The sequence below is a fragment of the Cervus canadensis genome, chromosome 1 (assembly GCF_019320065.1).
Source record: "Cervus canadensis isolate Bull #8, Minnesota chromosome 1, ASM1932006v1, whole genome shotgun sequence".
Classification (NCBI taxonomy): domain Eukaryota; kingdom Metazoa; phylum Chordata; class Mammalia; order Artiodactyla; family Cervidae; genus Cervus; species Cervus canadensis.
In genome coordinates, this window is record NC_057386.1 from 109,412,803 (window position 1) to 109,429,089 (window position 16,287).

Below are 16,287 nucleotides of genomic sequence, written 5' to 3' on the forward strand. Positions count from 1 at the left end.
AAAAGAAATAGAGGGAAAAACAGCCCTGAAATTATTCTCCTCTAGCCCCAGTAGACCTGATATGTCTGAGGAAGGGAAGGCACATGAAGGGGTGCTTGAACCCCAGGAACACGTGTTCTGTTCTGGGAAATACCAGGGAGGTGGAGAGATCAGCTTTAGTCCTGGACGTGGCCCAGAACAGGTGAGGGGAGGGTGGCGGGCAGAGTGTGGGTGTAGTGGTTGGGTGGGGGGGCTGCTGGGTTCCTGAGCTTCACCTGCAGTGGGCACCTGGGGTCACCTCTCCACCAGGAACACCTTTGTGACCCACAACCGGTTGGTGAGAATTATGACCTGGCCTCTAAACAGAAGAGGATGCCAGTATGATTTCAGGGCTCCGGGCAGTATTTCCAAAGCTTAAAATGGAAGCTACACCCATGAACTCTGAATAGAAAATCCGAATACCACCCCCACCCCACCAACCACACACATAATCATAGATTTTCTCCACAGCAGTGTTGGCCGGTCCAGAAAGAGAGTGAAGTTGCCCTGCAACATATGGGGTGCTGACACCCTGGTCTAGTGGGGTTACATGGAGTCATGCATGCACCTGGTGAGGGAGAGTATTTCCCAGACATCCACTTCCTTGGAAGTATGGCAAATCAATGATAGAAGTTAAGAAATATACATGAAAATATTTTGAAATGAACACTACATATGGGTCATGCTGATAATTAAGGAGAATGAATACAAAAGTGTTCAATTTCACATTTATTAAAAACAGTATAGAATTTTTAAATTATATAAATTTAAAAGTAGCTTAGAGTGTCTGTTATTCTGGTTCCAGTAGTTTTAAAAAAAGGCATAAACTTTGACCATATTTACATGACAACAAGAAACTTTCAGCAAGAAATATAAAAGAAAATTTGAACAAGAGTGAAATATTTTCTTCCAGGGAAACACGGAGTAACCAGGTCGTGCAAGCCGCTCATTATTTGTAGTGTCGCTTCCTTATACTTGTTTTCCCTTGGGAAGTTGGAGGGAGTATAAGCAGAGGGGATGGGGTGTAGCCCTTAGATGTCAGAAGGAAGGATGCTGGTTCCGGACACGCCCCAAGGATCACTGCCGGCTCAGAGTCAGGCTCGGCAGCAGGGACGTGCCACCTGTCCCCTCCCCCTGCATCCTGAGCACAGTCTGCGTTGCGTCAGCCGGGCCCATTGTCCAGTTCAGTGCTCAGGTCCTCCAGTCCTGGAAAGAGCAGCAGAGCTGGTGGTGTGAGGTGTCCGGGAACCAACAGGTCCCAGCCAGAGACCCCAAGCCATGATGCCTGCAGCTCCCCAACCCTCAGGATCTGCAATTGGTCCTTTGGCTCCAGACGCGGTCACTCAGGTTCCTTGACGACTGGGGGCTCCCATCCTCAGATGAAAGAGGAGGAGGATGGGGGTGATCATGATTCGGGCACCTGGACACAGGTGGTGCCCCCACAGTCACCTTCTCTTCTGCATCCTGGGAGCTGGGAGCAGAGTTAGCCTCATTCAGAAAGGCAGCTTCTGGTTCCCAAGACAATCCAGTGAACACGTGGCAAAAGTTTTACTTAACTTATTTAGGAAAGAGGAGACTAGGAACTAATACAGTGGGGTCATGGAGTATAAAAGCAAAATGCTTATAGTTCCCTGGGAAAGCACCTCAAAGCAATCTGCGTGTGCCTGTGTGCGTGTGTAAGGCACTGCTTCATTTCTAACGAAGGAGAAAGCATCCGCGTCCTGCACAGTCAGGAGGCTGCATCCACGGGGTCATCACTGTCTTGACCTGACCCTGATTTAAAGGAATACGTGTCCCCTATGTCCCCTCAGTCCTGACCCTGAGCTGTGAGGGCGCCGTGTACAGACTCACCCTGAGGGTCAGAGGGGAGCCCATAGACGGCCCTGAGGTCACAGGGGACACAGAACGGAAGCCCGGCCAGAAGGCAAGAATGGGACAGAGCACAGAGCAGGACCAGGGTCTGCCCCGAGGGCTCTGGTTACCAGGTCGCAGGCTGTGTGTCTGGGCCTGGACACCAGGGGGCGCGCGGGATCCGATCCTGAGGGTGGTTGGGGGATGGGCGCTGGGACCCTGGCGCTGCCTGGTGGCCTCTGCTCCTGGCTCCCAGTGTGACCTCCCACCCCGGGACCCCCACAGCCCCGCCCCAGTGAACCCACTGGCCACCCTCAGGCACAGGGGCCTGACCCAGGGCCCAGGGAGGCATCAGAAAATTGTTTGGGGAAGGGGGTTCATTTGCATGAAAGGACCCTCCCCTCTCAGACAATGAAGAGGGGAAGGAGCGGTGTGGGGATGCGCTGCTCAGCTGTGGGGCCACAGAAGGCAGCACGCCCTCACCATGTCCACCATGGCCTGGTCCCCTGTGCTCCTCACCCTGGTCGCTCTCTGCACAGGTTACTGGATTTGGGGTCGGGGAAGGGCCCTGAGAAGACGCATGTCCCTTCTCCCTCCTCTCCTTCCTGAAGCCCACCGTCACCATCTCTGTCTCTCCCCCTTCCAGGATCCTGGGCCCAGACTGTGCTGACTCAGCCGCCCTCCGTGTCCAGGACTTTGGGACAGAGGGTCACCATCTCTTGTACTGGAAACAGGAGCAACACTGGGGGTAATTATGTCAGCTAGAACCAACAGCTCCCAGGATGGTGCCCCGCACTTCTGATCTATGAAAACAGCAAACGACCCTCACAGGTCCCAAATTGATTCTCTGGCTCCAAGTCTGGCAAGTCGGCCTCTCTGACCACTTCAGTTCAGGTTGAGGGCGACACTGATTATTAGTGTTTCTCATGGTCTGATGGCTTGAAAGTTTCCTCAGTGCTTCAGGCCAGAGTGGAAAGAGACAAAATTCTGCTTCCCCCACAGCCGTGGCGCTCCCAGGGCAAGCTGTTTGCCCCTCCCTTCCTGGAGTCCCTGAGAGCACAGAACCCAGGGGACTGAGCATCCCCTGACTGCAGCACAGCTGCCCCCTCAGCTCGACTCCCCTCCCCAGGGCAGCAGCTCACAAGGGGTGGTCACACACCCCTGGATGAAGGAGCTGCTGACAGCAGTTGCCCCTGGTTCCCAGGTCCAAGTCATCAGCAACGAGCAGGGGGGTCAGTGCCGCCCTTGCTGGGTCAGTGGGCAGTGAACGCACATACCTGACTGCCGGGGTCCAGCCTCGGCAGGATCCAGGGGTACCCTCAGGATGAACGGCTTCGGCGAGAGAGAGAGAGAAAGAAAGAGATAGAGAGAGAGAAAGAGAGAGAGAAAGAGAGAGAGAGAGAAAGAGAGAGAGAGAGAAAGAGAAAGAGAGAGAGAAAGAGAAAGAGACCAGACTGGGGGTGTGCCACAGAGTCTGGCATCGCTTTATTTTTTACCGTAGCTTTTATACCCTAAGTTAGTACATTTCTGAGGGGAAGATAGTTTAACATTACATCAGCTTGTCCTTCACGAAACCAGGGTGTTTTCTGCATACCTCTTTGTTCATGAGGGTCTTGTACATTATCTTCTGGCCTTGGGGCCTATTAACATTTTATGCAAATCAGGTGAATGTAAACCTATTTTCTGTTTCTGTGGTGATTTTAACAGAAAAGTTACAGTCTCACGGGGCAACAGTACAGCATGTCACAACATAGTAGAAGTATAACCTTGTTAACATAAAAGTCAATGCTTTTGCAGAAGTTGTCAGTTGAATTTATCTAAGAGGTTTACTCCACACAGACTCCGCGGCTTCAGTGAGGCAGCCTCTGCCTAGCACTCCTGGCTGACAATTAACAATCGTCTCATTGGTATCACACTAGGGCTAAGCTCTTATTTTTCTAGATCTATAACTATATTAACAATGATTTCCATAACACAACCTTAGCACATTAAGCGCAAAAACACAGCAAGCAAACGTTAACCCAATAACCACTTTTAGAATAATTTTTCTTGTGTGTTCTAATAGGGCTTCCTCACTCCCCAAAGGGCTCTATGTCTATTAGGGTCTTTATATGATCAGGTTCTTTATGCTGTTTTATGATTAGGGTATTATAAGCAGTTATGCATATTAGTACCAAGGGTATAAACGCATTTGCCAAAGAAACTAGAATGCCAGCAAAGGTGTTTAAATTAAAACACTCCTTTCACCCTGGATAATCTCATAAAATACCACCACCCAGAAAACTTATTGATTAAAGTTCTAAATTGATTCTTATTTGGAAAGAGATCGGGGAAGGCCTTCTGCCTATGTCACAGAAATTAGGGAGTAGTCTATTGAAGCAAGCATCAGAAAGACAGATATCATCTTTAATGTGAGCGCCGGGGGCAGCTTTTCGGAATCCCTGAAAACCTGATCTGCCTTGCCTGTCAGGATTTCTCCTCATGACCTTGTCATGGGTGGGATCTCGTGAGCTGGCTCCTGGCACCTGACATTCCACTACAGAAGGATCTCCTGCTAAAGGAAAAGGAAATGGAACTCAGAGTTTCTTCAAGTAATTTCCTCACTTTCTAGGATCTGGTAAAAATGGTCATTTCGATCTAGAACCAGGAAACTAAATATTGAAGGGAAGTGAGACGGCATAGACATCAATGCTGAGATGCCTCAGATGATGAAATCAGGTGACAGATATTTTTAGGGAGAAATCAGCAAATCTATTTGATGAGCAAATACTAACACTCTTGGGTCCAAAAGAAAAGGAGATAAATGAAAGAAAAAATAAAAGAATCGTGAGAAAATGTAGTCAGAATCATTTGAAAATAAAATACATGAAAATAAAAGATAATTCTCTGTATGTTATCAAAGACCTGTAAAACTTATTATTTAATTCATTTATTTGTTCATTGACAGAGTATTTGGTGACAGGAAAAAGAGGCAGCCCCTCCTTCCTCATAAGGCTTCCCAGGTGTCACTAGTGGTAAGGAACCCTCCTGCCAACGCGAGAGTCATAAGAGATGTGGGTTCTGTCCCTTGGTTGGGAAGATCCTCTGGAGCAAGAAACGGCAACCCACTTCAGTGTTCCCGTCTAGAGGATCCCATGGACAGAGGAGCCTGGTGGGCTACAGTCCATGGGTCACAAGAGTCAGGCAGGATTGAGAACCAAGCAACTGAGCAGCACCTTGCTCACAAACTCACCACGGTGACTGTTCCCCACAGAGGCCACCAGGGGGCGCTGTGTACCAGCTCAGACTGGTAAAGCCTCAACACACCCACGTGGTCCCCTGACCTGGCCCTGCACCCGGGCTCAGTGGCCTGAGTTGGACAAGACAGCAGGTGCTTCCTCCCAGGGGACAGACTCAGAGCCGCGGCCCCCAGGCCTCCTCCTGGGAGTGACGCTGCACACGGGGCCGAGCACCCAGAATTGGAGGGTGAACGGATCAGGTGGTCATCAGTCCCCATCCTCTTCCCAGAAACAGGGGAGGGGAGGAGCCCCCAGAACACACCCCGTGCACCCCTCCAGCTCTCCTCAGCCTGCTCCTGCTCCTCCTCATCTCTTTGCTAAGAGCCTGCCCTCCAGCTCCCCTCATTCGTGACTTTCCCCCAATCCTGAGCCTCTCTCTCTACAAACCTGCGCTGTTCACTTCCACGGTCATGACCAAGCTCAGTCTGTCAGCAGGTCATGGACGTGTTTCCAGATCTTCCTGAACTGGACACTCACTTCCTCCACCCCTCCTTGAACCTCTCTAACCCTTCCTTCCTGAGAAGCCTCAGGTCTCTGGCTCTATGTGTGACTGAGTTCGTTAGCCCCTGCTCCTCCCAGGTTCCCCTTGTTTCCCAGAGGATCCATGAAGCCCTCTAGTAGCTGATTTATCCCCTGAACGCTCACACTCCTCTCTGTGTGTCCATCGAGTGAGGAATCAGGTGGGGAGAGAAACCCTGGTCCTGAGATGCAGGAAATGATTCTGTGCTCAGCTGCTGTGGGATTGAATTTTTGCACAGTGAGCAGAGAAGCTGTTGGGCCCTCAGGTAGGAAAGCAGGCGCCCTCCTGGGGCTCTGCCCCCGGGGCGATCACTGCTGCTCCTACTGGACCACGTCTAAGTCAGTTTGCTCCCCATGGTCACGTCTCAGTTTCCTGAGGACAACTGATCTGCCTTGTCATGGCCTGTGTCTCATCTCAGACCTGAGACGGACCCGTGGCTCTGATAACTCAGCCTGCCCTGTTTTCACAGATAGAGCTTCCTGCTAAGACACGAAAATCCCTCAGTGGAGATGCCATAAGTGTTAGAAAGACTGGTTCCGGCCCTGCCTCGCTCAGAGTCCAATATAATTAAGAACGCCAATATCTTTGTGAAAATGTTCTTTTACTTGATAATGAAATTTCATAAGATACCTCTCATGTGATTTAGTTAAACTTATCTTATTTGATGAGCAGAGCCTATAAAGAATGTTGTGTTTTAGAAAAAGTACCGTGGCCATGCAAATTAAAACAGAACCAGAGTCGGAAGCAACTTAGTGACTGAACAACAACATTTCCTTCAGTTATATTTATGCTCTTGTTTAAAGAGAGAACCTTAGATTTTTACAGATCCATTAGCACATTTTGGTTCATTTGAAATCTCAAAGTCACACACCCACAGTGTAACATGCACACGCACTATAGGCTGGACTATAGTTGACTGTCATTTTCCAACCAAATAATTTCTAAACTGTGTCATTTCACAACCAGTTCTGGGAAAGTTGACTCGAAGAGCTCTGATCACCCGGTCACAGGAAGTGTGTCTGGGCTGGACACCAGGGGACATTCCCAGGCAGTCCTGAAGGGTTATGCACCCACAGTGTAACACGGGGTGGGGGTGGTCATTTGCATGAAAGGCTCCCAGCGGGGACCTCCCACTCCCAAGCCCCACACAACCCCGCCCCCGATCTGGCTACCCCGAGGGACAGGGACCTGACTTGGGGCCAGGGAGGCATCAGAGAGCTGGGGATGGGGGGTCATTTGCATGAAAGGCCCCTCCCCCTCTCAGACTATGAAGAGGGGAAGGAGAGTTGTGGGGACGCGCTGCTCAGCTGTGGGGCCACAGAAGGCAGGACGCCCTGACCATGTCCACCATGGCCTGGTCCCCTCTGCTCTTAACCCTGGTCGCTCTCTGCACAGGTGACTGGATAGGGGGACAGGGGAAGGGCCCTGGGAAGACACACGGGCCCTGCTCCCTTCTCTTGTGTCTGGACCCCAGAGTCACCATCTCTGTCTCTCCCCCTTCCAGGATCCTGGGCCCAGGCAGTGGTGACTCAGCCAGCCTCCGTGTCTGGGTCCCCGGGCCAGAGGGTCACCATCACCTGCACTGGGACCAGCAACAACATCGGCGGTGGTTATTATGTGGGCTGGTTCCAACAGATCCCAGGATCGGCCCCCAGACTGCTCATCTATGCTACTACCAGTCGAGCCTCGGGGGTCCCGGACCGATTCTCCGGCTCCAGGTCTGGCAACACGGCCACCCTGACCATCAGTTCGCTCCAGGCTGAGGACGAGGCGGATTATTACTGTGCGTCTGCTGACGGTAGGAGCTTTGATGGCACAGTGCTCCAGGCCAGGGGGGAAGTGAGACAAAAACCTGCTCTGCTCCAGACATGGGCCTCCCGGGGCTGAACCATCCTTTGCCAATGCAGACACTTCTGTTCTTTGTTTGATTTAAAACTAGGGTCTGAGCCCCACACCGTGAACTTGGTCTGGGAAATCCTTTCAGACCTTCTTCATTCTGCCCTCTCACCAAGGCTTTTCTGGGGCAACCAAATATTATATGATTATCTAAAATTGAGCAGCAGGCCCTCAATGCCAGAGGAAGGTGCCTGGGGGGCAAAGTCCATGATAGTCAGGTCAGAACCAGACAGACAGCGTCCAGCTGTGTCTGATTCAGGACACAGAAGCTCCTTGGCCATCCCTGGGCTGAGATGATGCCCAGGCTGCTGCTCCTGTCTTTCCTGTGACTGCCTGTCAGGCTTCCCCAGAGTTCCAGGCCTGCGGGAACTAGACCAGGACTCCTCTCTCACTGGGGGAGCTGGGGCAGCCCAGGGGCTTCCTGCTGAGGCTCTGATGGACCTTCTGCTGCTGCTGCTCCACCTTGGGTCCAGGTCATCGGGGGCGCTGCCTGTGCATGGAGGCTCTTTCTCTCCCTCTGTCCTCAGAGTCCCTCCAGCAGCCCACTCCCAGGAGAGGGTCTCAAAGGAAACAGAAAGTCTATGTCCCTTACTCTGGGGATGCAGCATCTCTTTGCCCTGAAGCTCAGGGATTGATGTGGGGGGTCTTGCTGAGGTCATCTCTGACCTGTGAGGCCCCCACTCTGCCCCTCACCCTCTCTCCTGCCCAGGGAGAGAGTCCTGCTCTCAGCCTCCTCTGTGTCCCCTCACAGTGAGCAGGGCTCGGGCAGGGTGGACTCAGTCACATGCGGTGACTACATCCCCAGCACAGACGGCCACCCTCACCTGTGCTGGAAACATCAGCTATGTTGGCACCAAGGGGGCAGCTTGGCCGTAGCCACACCCTGGTCACGTCCCCAAACTCGTGACCCTGAGGAGTCTCAAGCTGTCCCCAGGGTCTCAGAGAGGCTCTGGGCTCCAGGTCAGACTCGCAGACCATGTCTGGCTACACCCCGAAGTGGAGACTGATTGTTCCTGCTCAGCTGGGATGGCAGCCTTGCTGCTCATAGGGGGCTTCAGGCCAGGGGCTGAAGTGAGCCCCGAACCCTGAGCTCCCGGGCTCACCCGGCTGGTGGGGCTCACAGAGCACCGTCTACTGCCTCACGAGACCAGACAGGGCTCCCACGGACACCGCTGAGTGCAGTGCAGAGGGTCAAACATAGTCATGTCAGTGGCACAGCTGGGATCTGCACAAGGAGCCAGTGTACGTGGTCAGTGTCACTTGAGTGGATCTGAGTCTATAGAGAAACATTCGCACCTCCACAGGCAACAAAACTTCGTAAAAAAGGGATTTCGGGCTGTATAAGGGGATATTATTGCATGTGACTTTTCTGTTTTATTTGGGAGAGCTGGAGTCCCAAGCTCAGAGTGTCCACATCTTCAGCCTTCAGTGGCCATTCACCAGGTTCACCAGCAGCCACCATCCCCCGTCTTCTGAAGTTGGCATATGTCCCGACCTTTGACCTCAGGACTCTTCAGTCTCTGCAGGGAGATCACGTGACTCCTCCCTCACATCCCCAATGACCCATCACAGCTTTGTCCAGGCTCCTCTGAACCGAACTGGAGCTCACCACAGCCTGCACACAGGATACCACATGAGTTATTCCTTCTGTTCCCCGTCGCTGACATTTCACACTCACGTACAAGGTCTGCACAGCAGGCAGGGCTGAGATGGGGGACCACAGGTAACAGAGATGCACGTTGGAATATGGTTGGTTTCCATGGAGATGAGAGTCCCAGGGTGAAAGCATCCCTGTGCCCAGGGAGCACCGAGAAAGGCCCCTCAGCCCACTCTCCTGGGGGCACTATCAGCAATGCCTGCTGCACAGTGAGCCGCTCCTCACGGGGGCGGGACATCCCAGGAGCTGGAGGAGGTGACCGCGGCCAGCAGGGGGGGCAGTGCAGAGGCCCACAGGGTGCGCTTGACCAGACAGTGGGAAACCACTGAGGGCGCTGGGAAAACTGTCCTCCCTGAAGGGGAGCTCATCCCTGTGAGGCCCGTGGCCCTGGAGCCCCTGGTCGGTCCCCACGCAGTTCCGATTCGGGTCCCTCCTCCTCGTCCACGTGGGCTCTTGGCCAAAGTTCCTCAAGGCGGGGCTGCTGGAAGGTGAGAGGTCGGGAGGTGTCTCCAAGGAGGAGGTGGCTCCTGAGAGAGTCTGTGTGGAGGACTAGAAACAGCTGTGGGCCGGGGCCCCGCGGGCGTCCTGGGAGGAGTTAGGTGCCTGTGAAAGTGAGTATCAGCAGCTTACAAATATATCATTTGCTTCTATTTCATGAGCTCTTTGCTATTATCGGTGTGACATTTAATTTTAAAATGTATTATAAAATACAACCTATATATTGAAAAAAATGATATTCAATAGCAGCACCAGTTTCTTAATTTCATATTAGTATTTCTTGGATAACTGTTTGCTAAGAGTATCTGGATCAATATTTAATGAGAGTGCTTTGTAATTTTCCCTCATGCACTTTATTCATCAGGCATGTGTACAACAGTCTAACTGCTTTCTCAAAGAGCTAAAGGTAATTGATAAGTTTACTTAATATTTTCTCTATTAGTCCTAGAAAGTACTAATCACTGTTGTACCTTCCTAGGAAAGTATGCATTTTATCCCCCTTCTTTTGAGTATGATCTTAAAACTGTATTTTCCAAATATAACCAGTGGGACAGCCTTGGGGTTCCTGGCAGCTGCCCAGGGAGCACCACTCACTCCCGGAGCTGGGCGGGGCGCGGGGCCTGTGCCCCCTGTTGGGGAGGACGAGGGACAGCAGTGTGTCCTCTCTGGGTGCCGAGTCCCCTGAGCGGGGACCTGTGTGTTCTCAGATGGGCTTCCTCCAGGGGCTCCTAAAGGGGAAGCCCTGCATCCCGCTGAGTCTGGGCTGAGAGCTGAGCTCCATCCAGCACCAGGGTTCAGGGAGGGGCTGGGTGGGCTCTGGGGGGACCCCCATTTGCATCGCAGCCCCTCCTCTCAGAGTCTGGGGGAGACAGGAGGCCTGGGGCAGCCCAGCCCTCTGTGGGGACCAGGGTCCTGTGGGCTCCGCGGCCTGGACTCCTCTCCTGCTCGAGCTCCTCTCTCTGCCCCGGGCCGGGGCTCGGTCCCCGGCCTGCATCAGCCCCCGGGCGCAGACTCCGGGAGCCTTTCCTGCAGCTCCTGCCCCGTCGCCCCCGAGTCTGTGTCTGCAGGCTCCGACTCCCAGCCTGTGCTGACTCAGCCCGCCTCCCTCTCTGCATCACCGGGAGCATCAGAAAGACTCTCCTGCACCCTGAGCTGTGGGGGCAATATTGGTGATTTCTCGGTAACTTGGTTCCAGCAGAAGCCAGGGAGCCCTCCATGGTACCTCCTGAGGGTCAAGTCAGACTCCGATAAGAACCAAGGTTCTGGAGTCCAAAGACGCCTCAGCCAACAAAGGGCTCCTGCTCGTCTCTGGGCTGCAGCCCGAGGATGAGGCTGACTATGACTGTGACTGTGCCCTTCCAGGGTGCTCCAGACCAGGGAGGAGGAGACACAAACACCTCCTCCACTCACTCCTGCTCGAGGCTCGGAGGAAGTCTAGTCCAGGGGGTGACTTCAATTGTCAGATGTTAAGCAAGAACCAGATTTTCCTCCAACCGGCAGATTTGATAATATTGTATCTTTTGCTTCAATTCAGCTTTTAGATTGCTAAGATACTCTTATTCAGTGCAGGTTTTCTGGGGCAAAGGTAGCTCGTTCAGAGATAAACACCTTTTGATGGAGATATTGGTTGAGCCCAGAAGAGGTGGTTTCAAGGCCAGTCCCAGCTCAGGGTCAAGGGGTCAATAAGACAGGCTTCTGTGAGTGTTTCACTTGGGATTTTGTGATATAAAAGTCAACATGCAAAAGTGAATTGTATTTTGTAGTTCAGTAATGAATCTCTAGTTTCTAAAAATAAAAACACTAACGTGTATGAGACAATCAATATAAAACACTGAAGACAAATCTGAGGAAGATCAGAAGTCTGTGCGCTGAAAATGACAAGCATGCAAGAGAAACCACAGACACAGTGAGCAGGTACCCCAGGCTTTAGTTCCAAACACTGAGTGTCACTACGATACAGTCACTGAACAGAGCACACCAGTGGAACGCAGCTTGCTGCTGTTCAGTCACAAAGTCGTGTCTGACTCTGTGTGACCCCATGCACTGTACACGCCGGGCTTTCTGTCCCTCAACATCTCCTGGTGTTTGCCCAAGTTCAAGTCCATTGAGTCGGTGGTGCCATCCAACCGTCTCATCCTCTGTCATCCCCATCTCCTCCTGCCCTCAGTCTTTCCCAGCATCACAGTCTTATCCAATGAGTCGGCTCTTTGCATAGGTGGCCAAAGTATTGCAGCCTCAGCTTTAGCATTGTCCTTTCAGGAGTATTTAGGGTTGATTTCCTTAAAGATTGACTGCTCTGCTCTCCTTGCTGTCCACGGGACTATCAAGAGTCTTCTCCAACACCAGAGTGTCATTGTAAAGCAGCTATACTCCAATAATCAAAAGATAACAATCATTCCCAAATGGATCACAATTCTCCCTGCAAACACGGTCTTCACCTGCCATGAAGCACAAGGGAGGAAGTTCTAGCAAAGAAATAGAAACTATGAGAAAAGACGTAGAGGAAAAAACAGTCCTGGAACCATCCTCCTCTAGTCCCAGATAAGCTGATATGTCTGAGAAGGGGAGGTGCAGCAAGAGGTTCCTGAACTCCAGGAGCGCGGGAGTTCTTACATTCCCCTGCAGTGGGCACCTGGGGTCACCTCTCCACCAAGAGTGCCTTTGTGACCCGCAACCTGTTGGTGAGAATTATGAGTTGGGTGCTGCTCTAACAGAAGAGGGTTTCAGCGTGATTTCAGGGATCCTGAAATTCAAGCTGGCATTTCCAAGGCTTAAAATGGAACCTGCACCCGTAAACTCTGAACAGAGAAAACAAGGACCACCGCCCACCAATCACACACACACTCATAGATTTTCTCCACAGCTGCTTTTGCTGGTCCCAGAAAGTGAAGATGCCCTGAAACATATGGGGTGCTGACAGCCTGGTCTAGTGGGGTTACGTGGAGTCATGCACGCACCGGGTGGGGGAATGTTTTTCCCAGACCTTCACTTCCATGTAAGTTTGGCAAATCAATAATAGAAGTTAAAAAATATGTGAAAATATTTTGAAATGAAAAATTAATATGAGAATTAATTATGCTGAAAATCAATGAGAATGAATACAAAAATCTTCAAGTTCACAATTATTAAATGTACTACAGAATTTTAAAATTATATAAGCGAAAATCACTACAGATGGTGCTTGCAGCCATGAAATTAAAAGACGCTTACTCCTTGGAAGGAAAGTTATGACCAACCTAGATAGCATATTAAAAAACAAAGACCTTACTTTGCTGACAAAGGTCCATCTACTCAAGGCTATGGTTTTTCCAGTGGTCATGTATGGATGTGAGAGTTGGACTGTGAAGAAAGCTGAGTGCAGACGAATTGATGGTTTCGAATTGTGGTGTTGGAGAAGACTCCTGAGAGTCCCTTGGACTGCAAGGAGATCCAACCAGTCCATCCTAAAGGAGATCAGTCCTGGGTGTTCATTGGAAGGACTGATGCTGAAGCTGAAACTCCAATCCGTTGGCCACCTGATGTGAAGAGCTGACTCACTGGAAGAGACTCTGATGCTGGGAGAGATTGAGGGCAGGAGGAGAAGGGGACGACAGAGGATGAGATGGCTGGATGACATCACCAACTCGATGGACATGATTTGGGTAAACTCCGGGAGTTGGTGATGGACAGGGAGGCCTGGCGTGCTGTGATTCATGGGGTCGCAAAGAGTCAGACACGACTGAGCGACCGAACTGAACTGAAAAGTAGTTCAAAGTGTGTGTTAATCTGTTTCCAGTCATAAAATTAAAAGCATAAACTTTGACCATATTTGTATGGCAACGATAAACTTTCAGTAGAAATACAAAAGAAAATTTGAACAGGAGTGAAATATTTTCTTCCAGGAAAACAGTGAGTAGCCGGGTAGTGCAAGCCCTTCATTATTTATAGTGCTGCTTCCTTATACCTGCTTTCCCTTGAGAAGCGGGAGGGGGTATGAGCAGAGGGGACGGGGCAGAGCCCTAGATGTCAGAAGGAAGGATGCTGGTTCCTGACACGCCCCAAGGGTCACTCTGCCTGCTCAGAGTCAGGCTCTGCAGGAGTGACGTGCCGCCTGTCCCCTCCCCGCTGAGCACAGAGTCCTGAGCACAGTCTGTGCTGCGTCAGCCAGGCCCATTGTCCAGTTCAGTGCTCAGGTCCTCCAGTCCTGGAAGGAGCAGCAGAGCTGGCGGTGTGAGGTGTCCGGGAACCAACAGGTCCCAGCCAGAGACCTCAAACCATGATGCCTGCTGGTCCCCAACCCTCAGGATCCGGGATCGGTCTTTTGGCTCCAGATATGGTCACTCAGGTTCCTTGATGACTGCGGGCTCCTATCCTTGGATGAAAGATGAGGATGGGGGTGATCATGATCTGGGCACCTGGACACAGATGGTGCCCCCCCCCGGTCACCTTCTCTTCTGCATCCTGGGAGCTGGGAGCAGAGTTAGCCTCACTCAGGAAGGCAGCTTCTGATTCCCAAGCCAATAGGGAGTGAACACATGGCAAATGCTTTATTTAACCTACATAGGAAAGAGGAGACCAGGAACTACTACAGTGGGGTCACGGAGTATAAAAGCAAAATGCTTATAGTTCACTGGGAAAGCACCTCAAAGCAATCTGCGTGTGCCCGTGTGAGTGTGTAAGGCAGTGCTTCATTTCTAACGAAGGAGAAAGCACCCGAGTCCTGCACACTCAGGAGGCTGCATCCACGGGGTCATCACTGTCCTGACCTGACCCTGATTTAAAGGAATACGTGTCCCCGACGTCCCCTCAGTCCTGACCCTGAGCTGTGAGGGCGCCGTGTACAGACTCACCCTGAGGGTCAGAGGGGAGCCCATAGACGGCCCTGAGGTCACAGGGGACACAGAACGGAAGCCCGGCCAGAAGGCAAGAATGAGACAGAGCACAGAGCAGGGCCAGGAGCTGCCCCGAGGGCTCTGGTCACCAGGCCGCAGGCTGTGTGTCTGGGCCTGGACACCAGGGGGCGCGCGGGGGCCGATCCTGAGGGTGGTTGGGGGATGGGCGCTGGGACCCTGGCGCTGCCTGGTGGCCTCTGCTCCTGGCTCCCAGTGTGACCTCCCACCCCGGGACCCCCACAGCCCCGCCCCAGTGAACCCACTGGCCACCCTCAGGCACAGGGGCCTGACCCAGGGCCCAGAAAGGGGTCAGAAAATTGTTTGGGTCAGGGGGTTCATTTGCATGAAAGGACCCTCCCCTCTTAGAGTATGAAGAGGGGACCGAGCGGTGTGGGGATGCGCTGCTCAGCTGTGGGGCCGCAGACGGCAGGACGCCTTCACCATGTCCACCATGGCCTGGTCCCCTCTGCTCCGCACCCTGGTCGCTCTCTGCACAGGTGACTGGATGGAGGAACAGGGGAAGTGCCCTGGGAAATCACACGTCCCTTCTCCCTCCTCTCCTTCCTGAAGCCCACAGTCACCATCTCTGTCTCTCCCTCTTCCAGGATCCCGGGCCCAGACTGTGCTGACTCAGCCGCCCTCCGTGTCCGGGACTTTGGGACAGGGGGTCTCCATCTCTTGTACTGGAAGCAGGAGCAACACTGGGGGTAATTATGTCAGCTGGAACCAACAGCTCCCAGGATCGTCCACCACAACTCTGATCTATGAAAACAGCCAATGACCCTCAGGTCCGCAGATTGATTCTCTGGCTCCAAGTCTGGCAAATCGGCCTCTCTGACCACTTCAGTTCAGGCTGAGGAAGACACTGATTATTACTGTTTCTCATGGGCTGACGGCTTGAAAGTTTCCGCAGTGCTTCAGGCCAGAGTGGAAAGAGACAAAATTCTGCTTCCCCCACAGCCATGGGGCTCCCAGGGCAAGGTGTTTGGCCCTCCCTTCCTGGAGTCCCTGAGAGCACGGAACCCAGGGGACTGAGTGTCCCCTGACTCAGCACAGCTGCCCCCTCAGCTCGACTCCCCTCCCCAGGGCAGCATCTCACAAGGGGTGGTCACACACCCCTGGATGAAGGAGCTGCTGACAGGAGTTGCCCCCGGTTCCCAGGTCGGAGTCAGCAGCACAGAGCAGGGGGGTCAGTGCCGCCCTTGCTAGGTCAGTGGGCAGTGAACGCACATCCCTGTCCTTCCGCCACAGAAGGATCTCCTGTTAAAGGAAAAGGAAATGGAACTCAGAGTTTCTTCAAGTAATTTCCACACAGTCCAGGATCCAGTAAAAATTGTCACTTCGATCATGAACCAGGAAACTAAATATTGAAGGGAAGTGAGACGGCATGGACATCAATGCTGTGAACCTTAAATGATGAAATCAGGTGACAGATATTTTTAGACACATATCATCAAATCTGTTTGATGAGCAGATACAAACACTCTTGGGCCCAATGGAAAAGGATATAAATGGAAGGGAAAAAACAGAATCATGGGAAGAAGATAGTCAGAATTACCTGAAAATACAATGGGTGAAAATAAAAAAGTTCTCTGTATACTATCAAAGACATGTAATATTTATTATTTAACTCATTTATTTGTTCATTGCTAAGGTATTTGGTGACAGGAAAAAAGGCAGCCCCACCTTCCAGGTGTC

The 16,287-nt window shown here is 52.1% G+C and overlaps 2 gene segments (V, D, J or C); one reads left to right on the forward strand and one right to left on the reverse strand.

Annotated features, from left to right (window-relative positions):
- The window catches only part of LOC122423944, a 65,072-nt gene extending 57,770 nt beyond the window's left edge, over positions 1-7,302 (reverse strand). The window contains exon 1 of the V gene segment in view: positions 7,285-7,302.
- Positions 6,969-15,543, forward strand: LOC122420410. The segment is given in 3 exon segments: positions 6,969-7,062; positions 7,172-7,465; positions 15,195-15,543. Coding segments are annotated over 3 exon segments (525 nt in total).
- Positions 15,544-16,287: the final 744 nt, after the last annotated feature.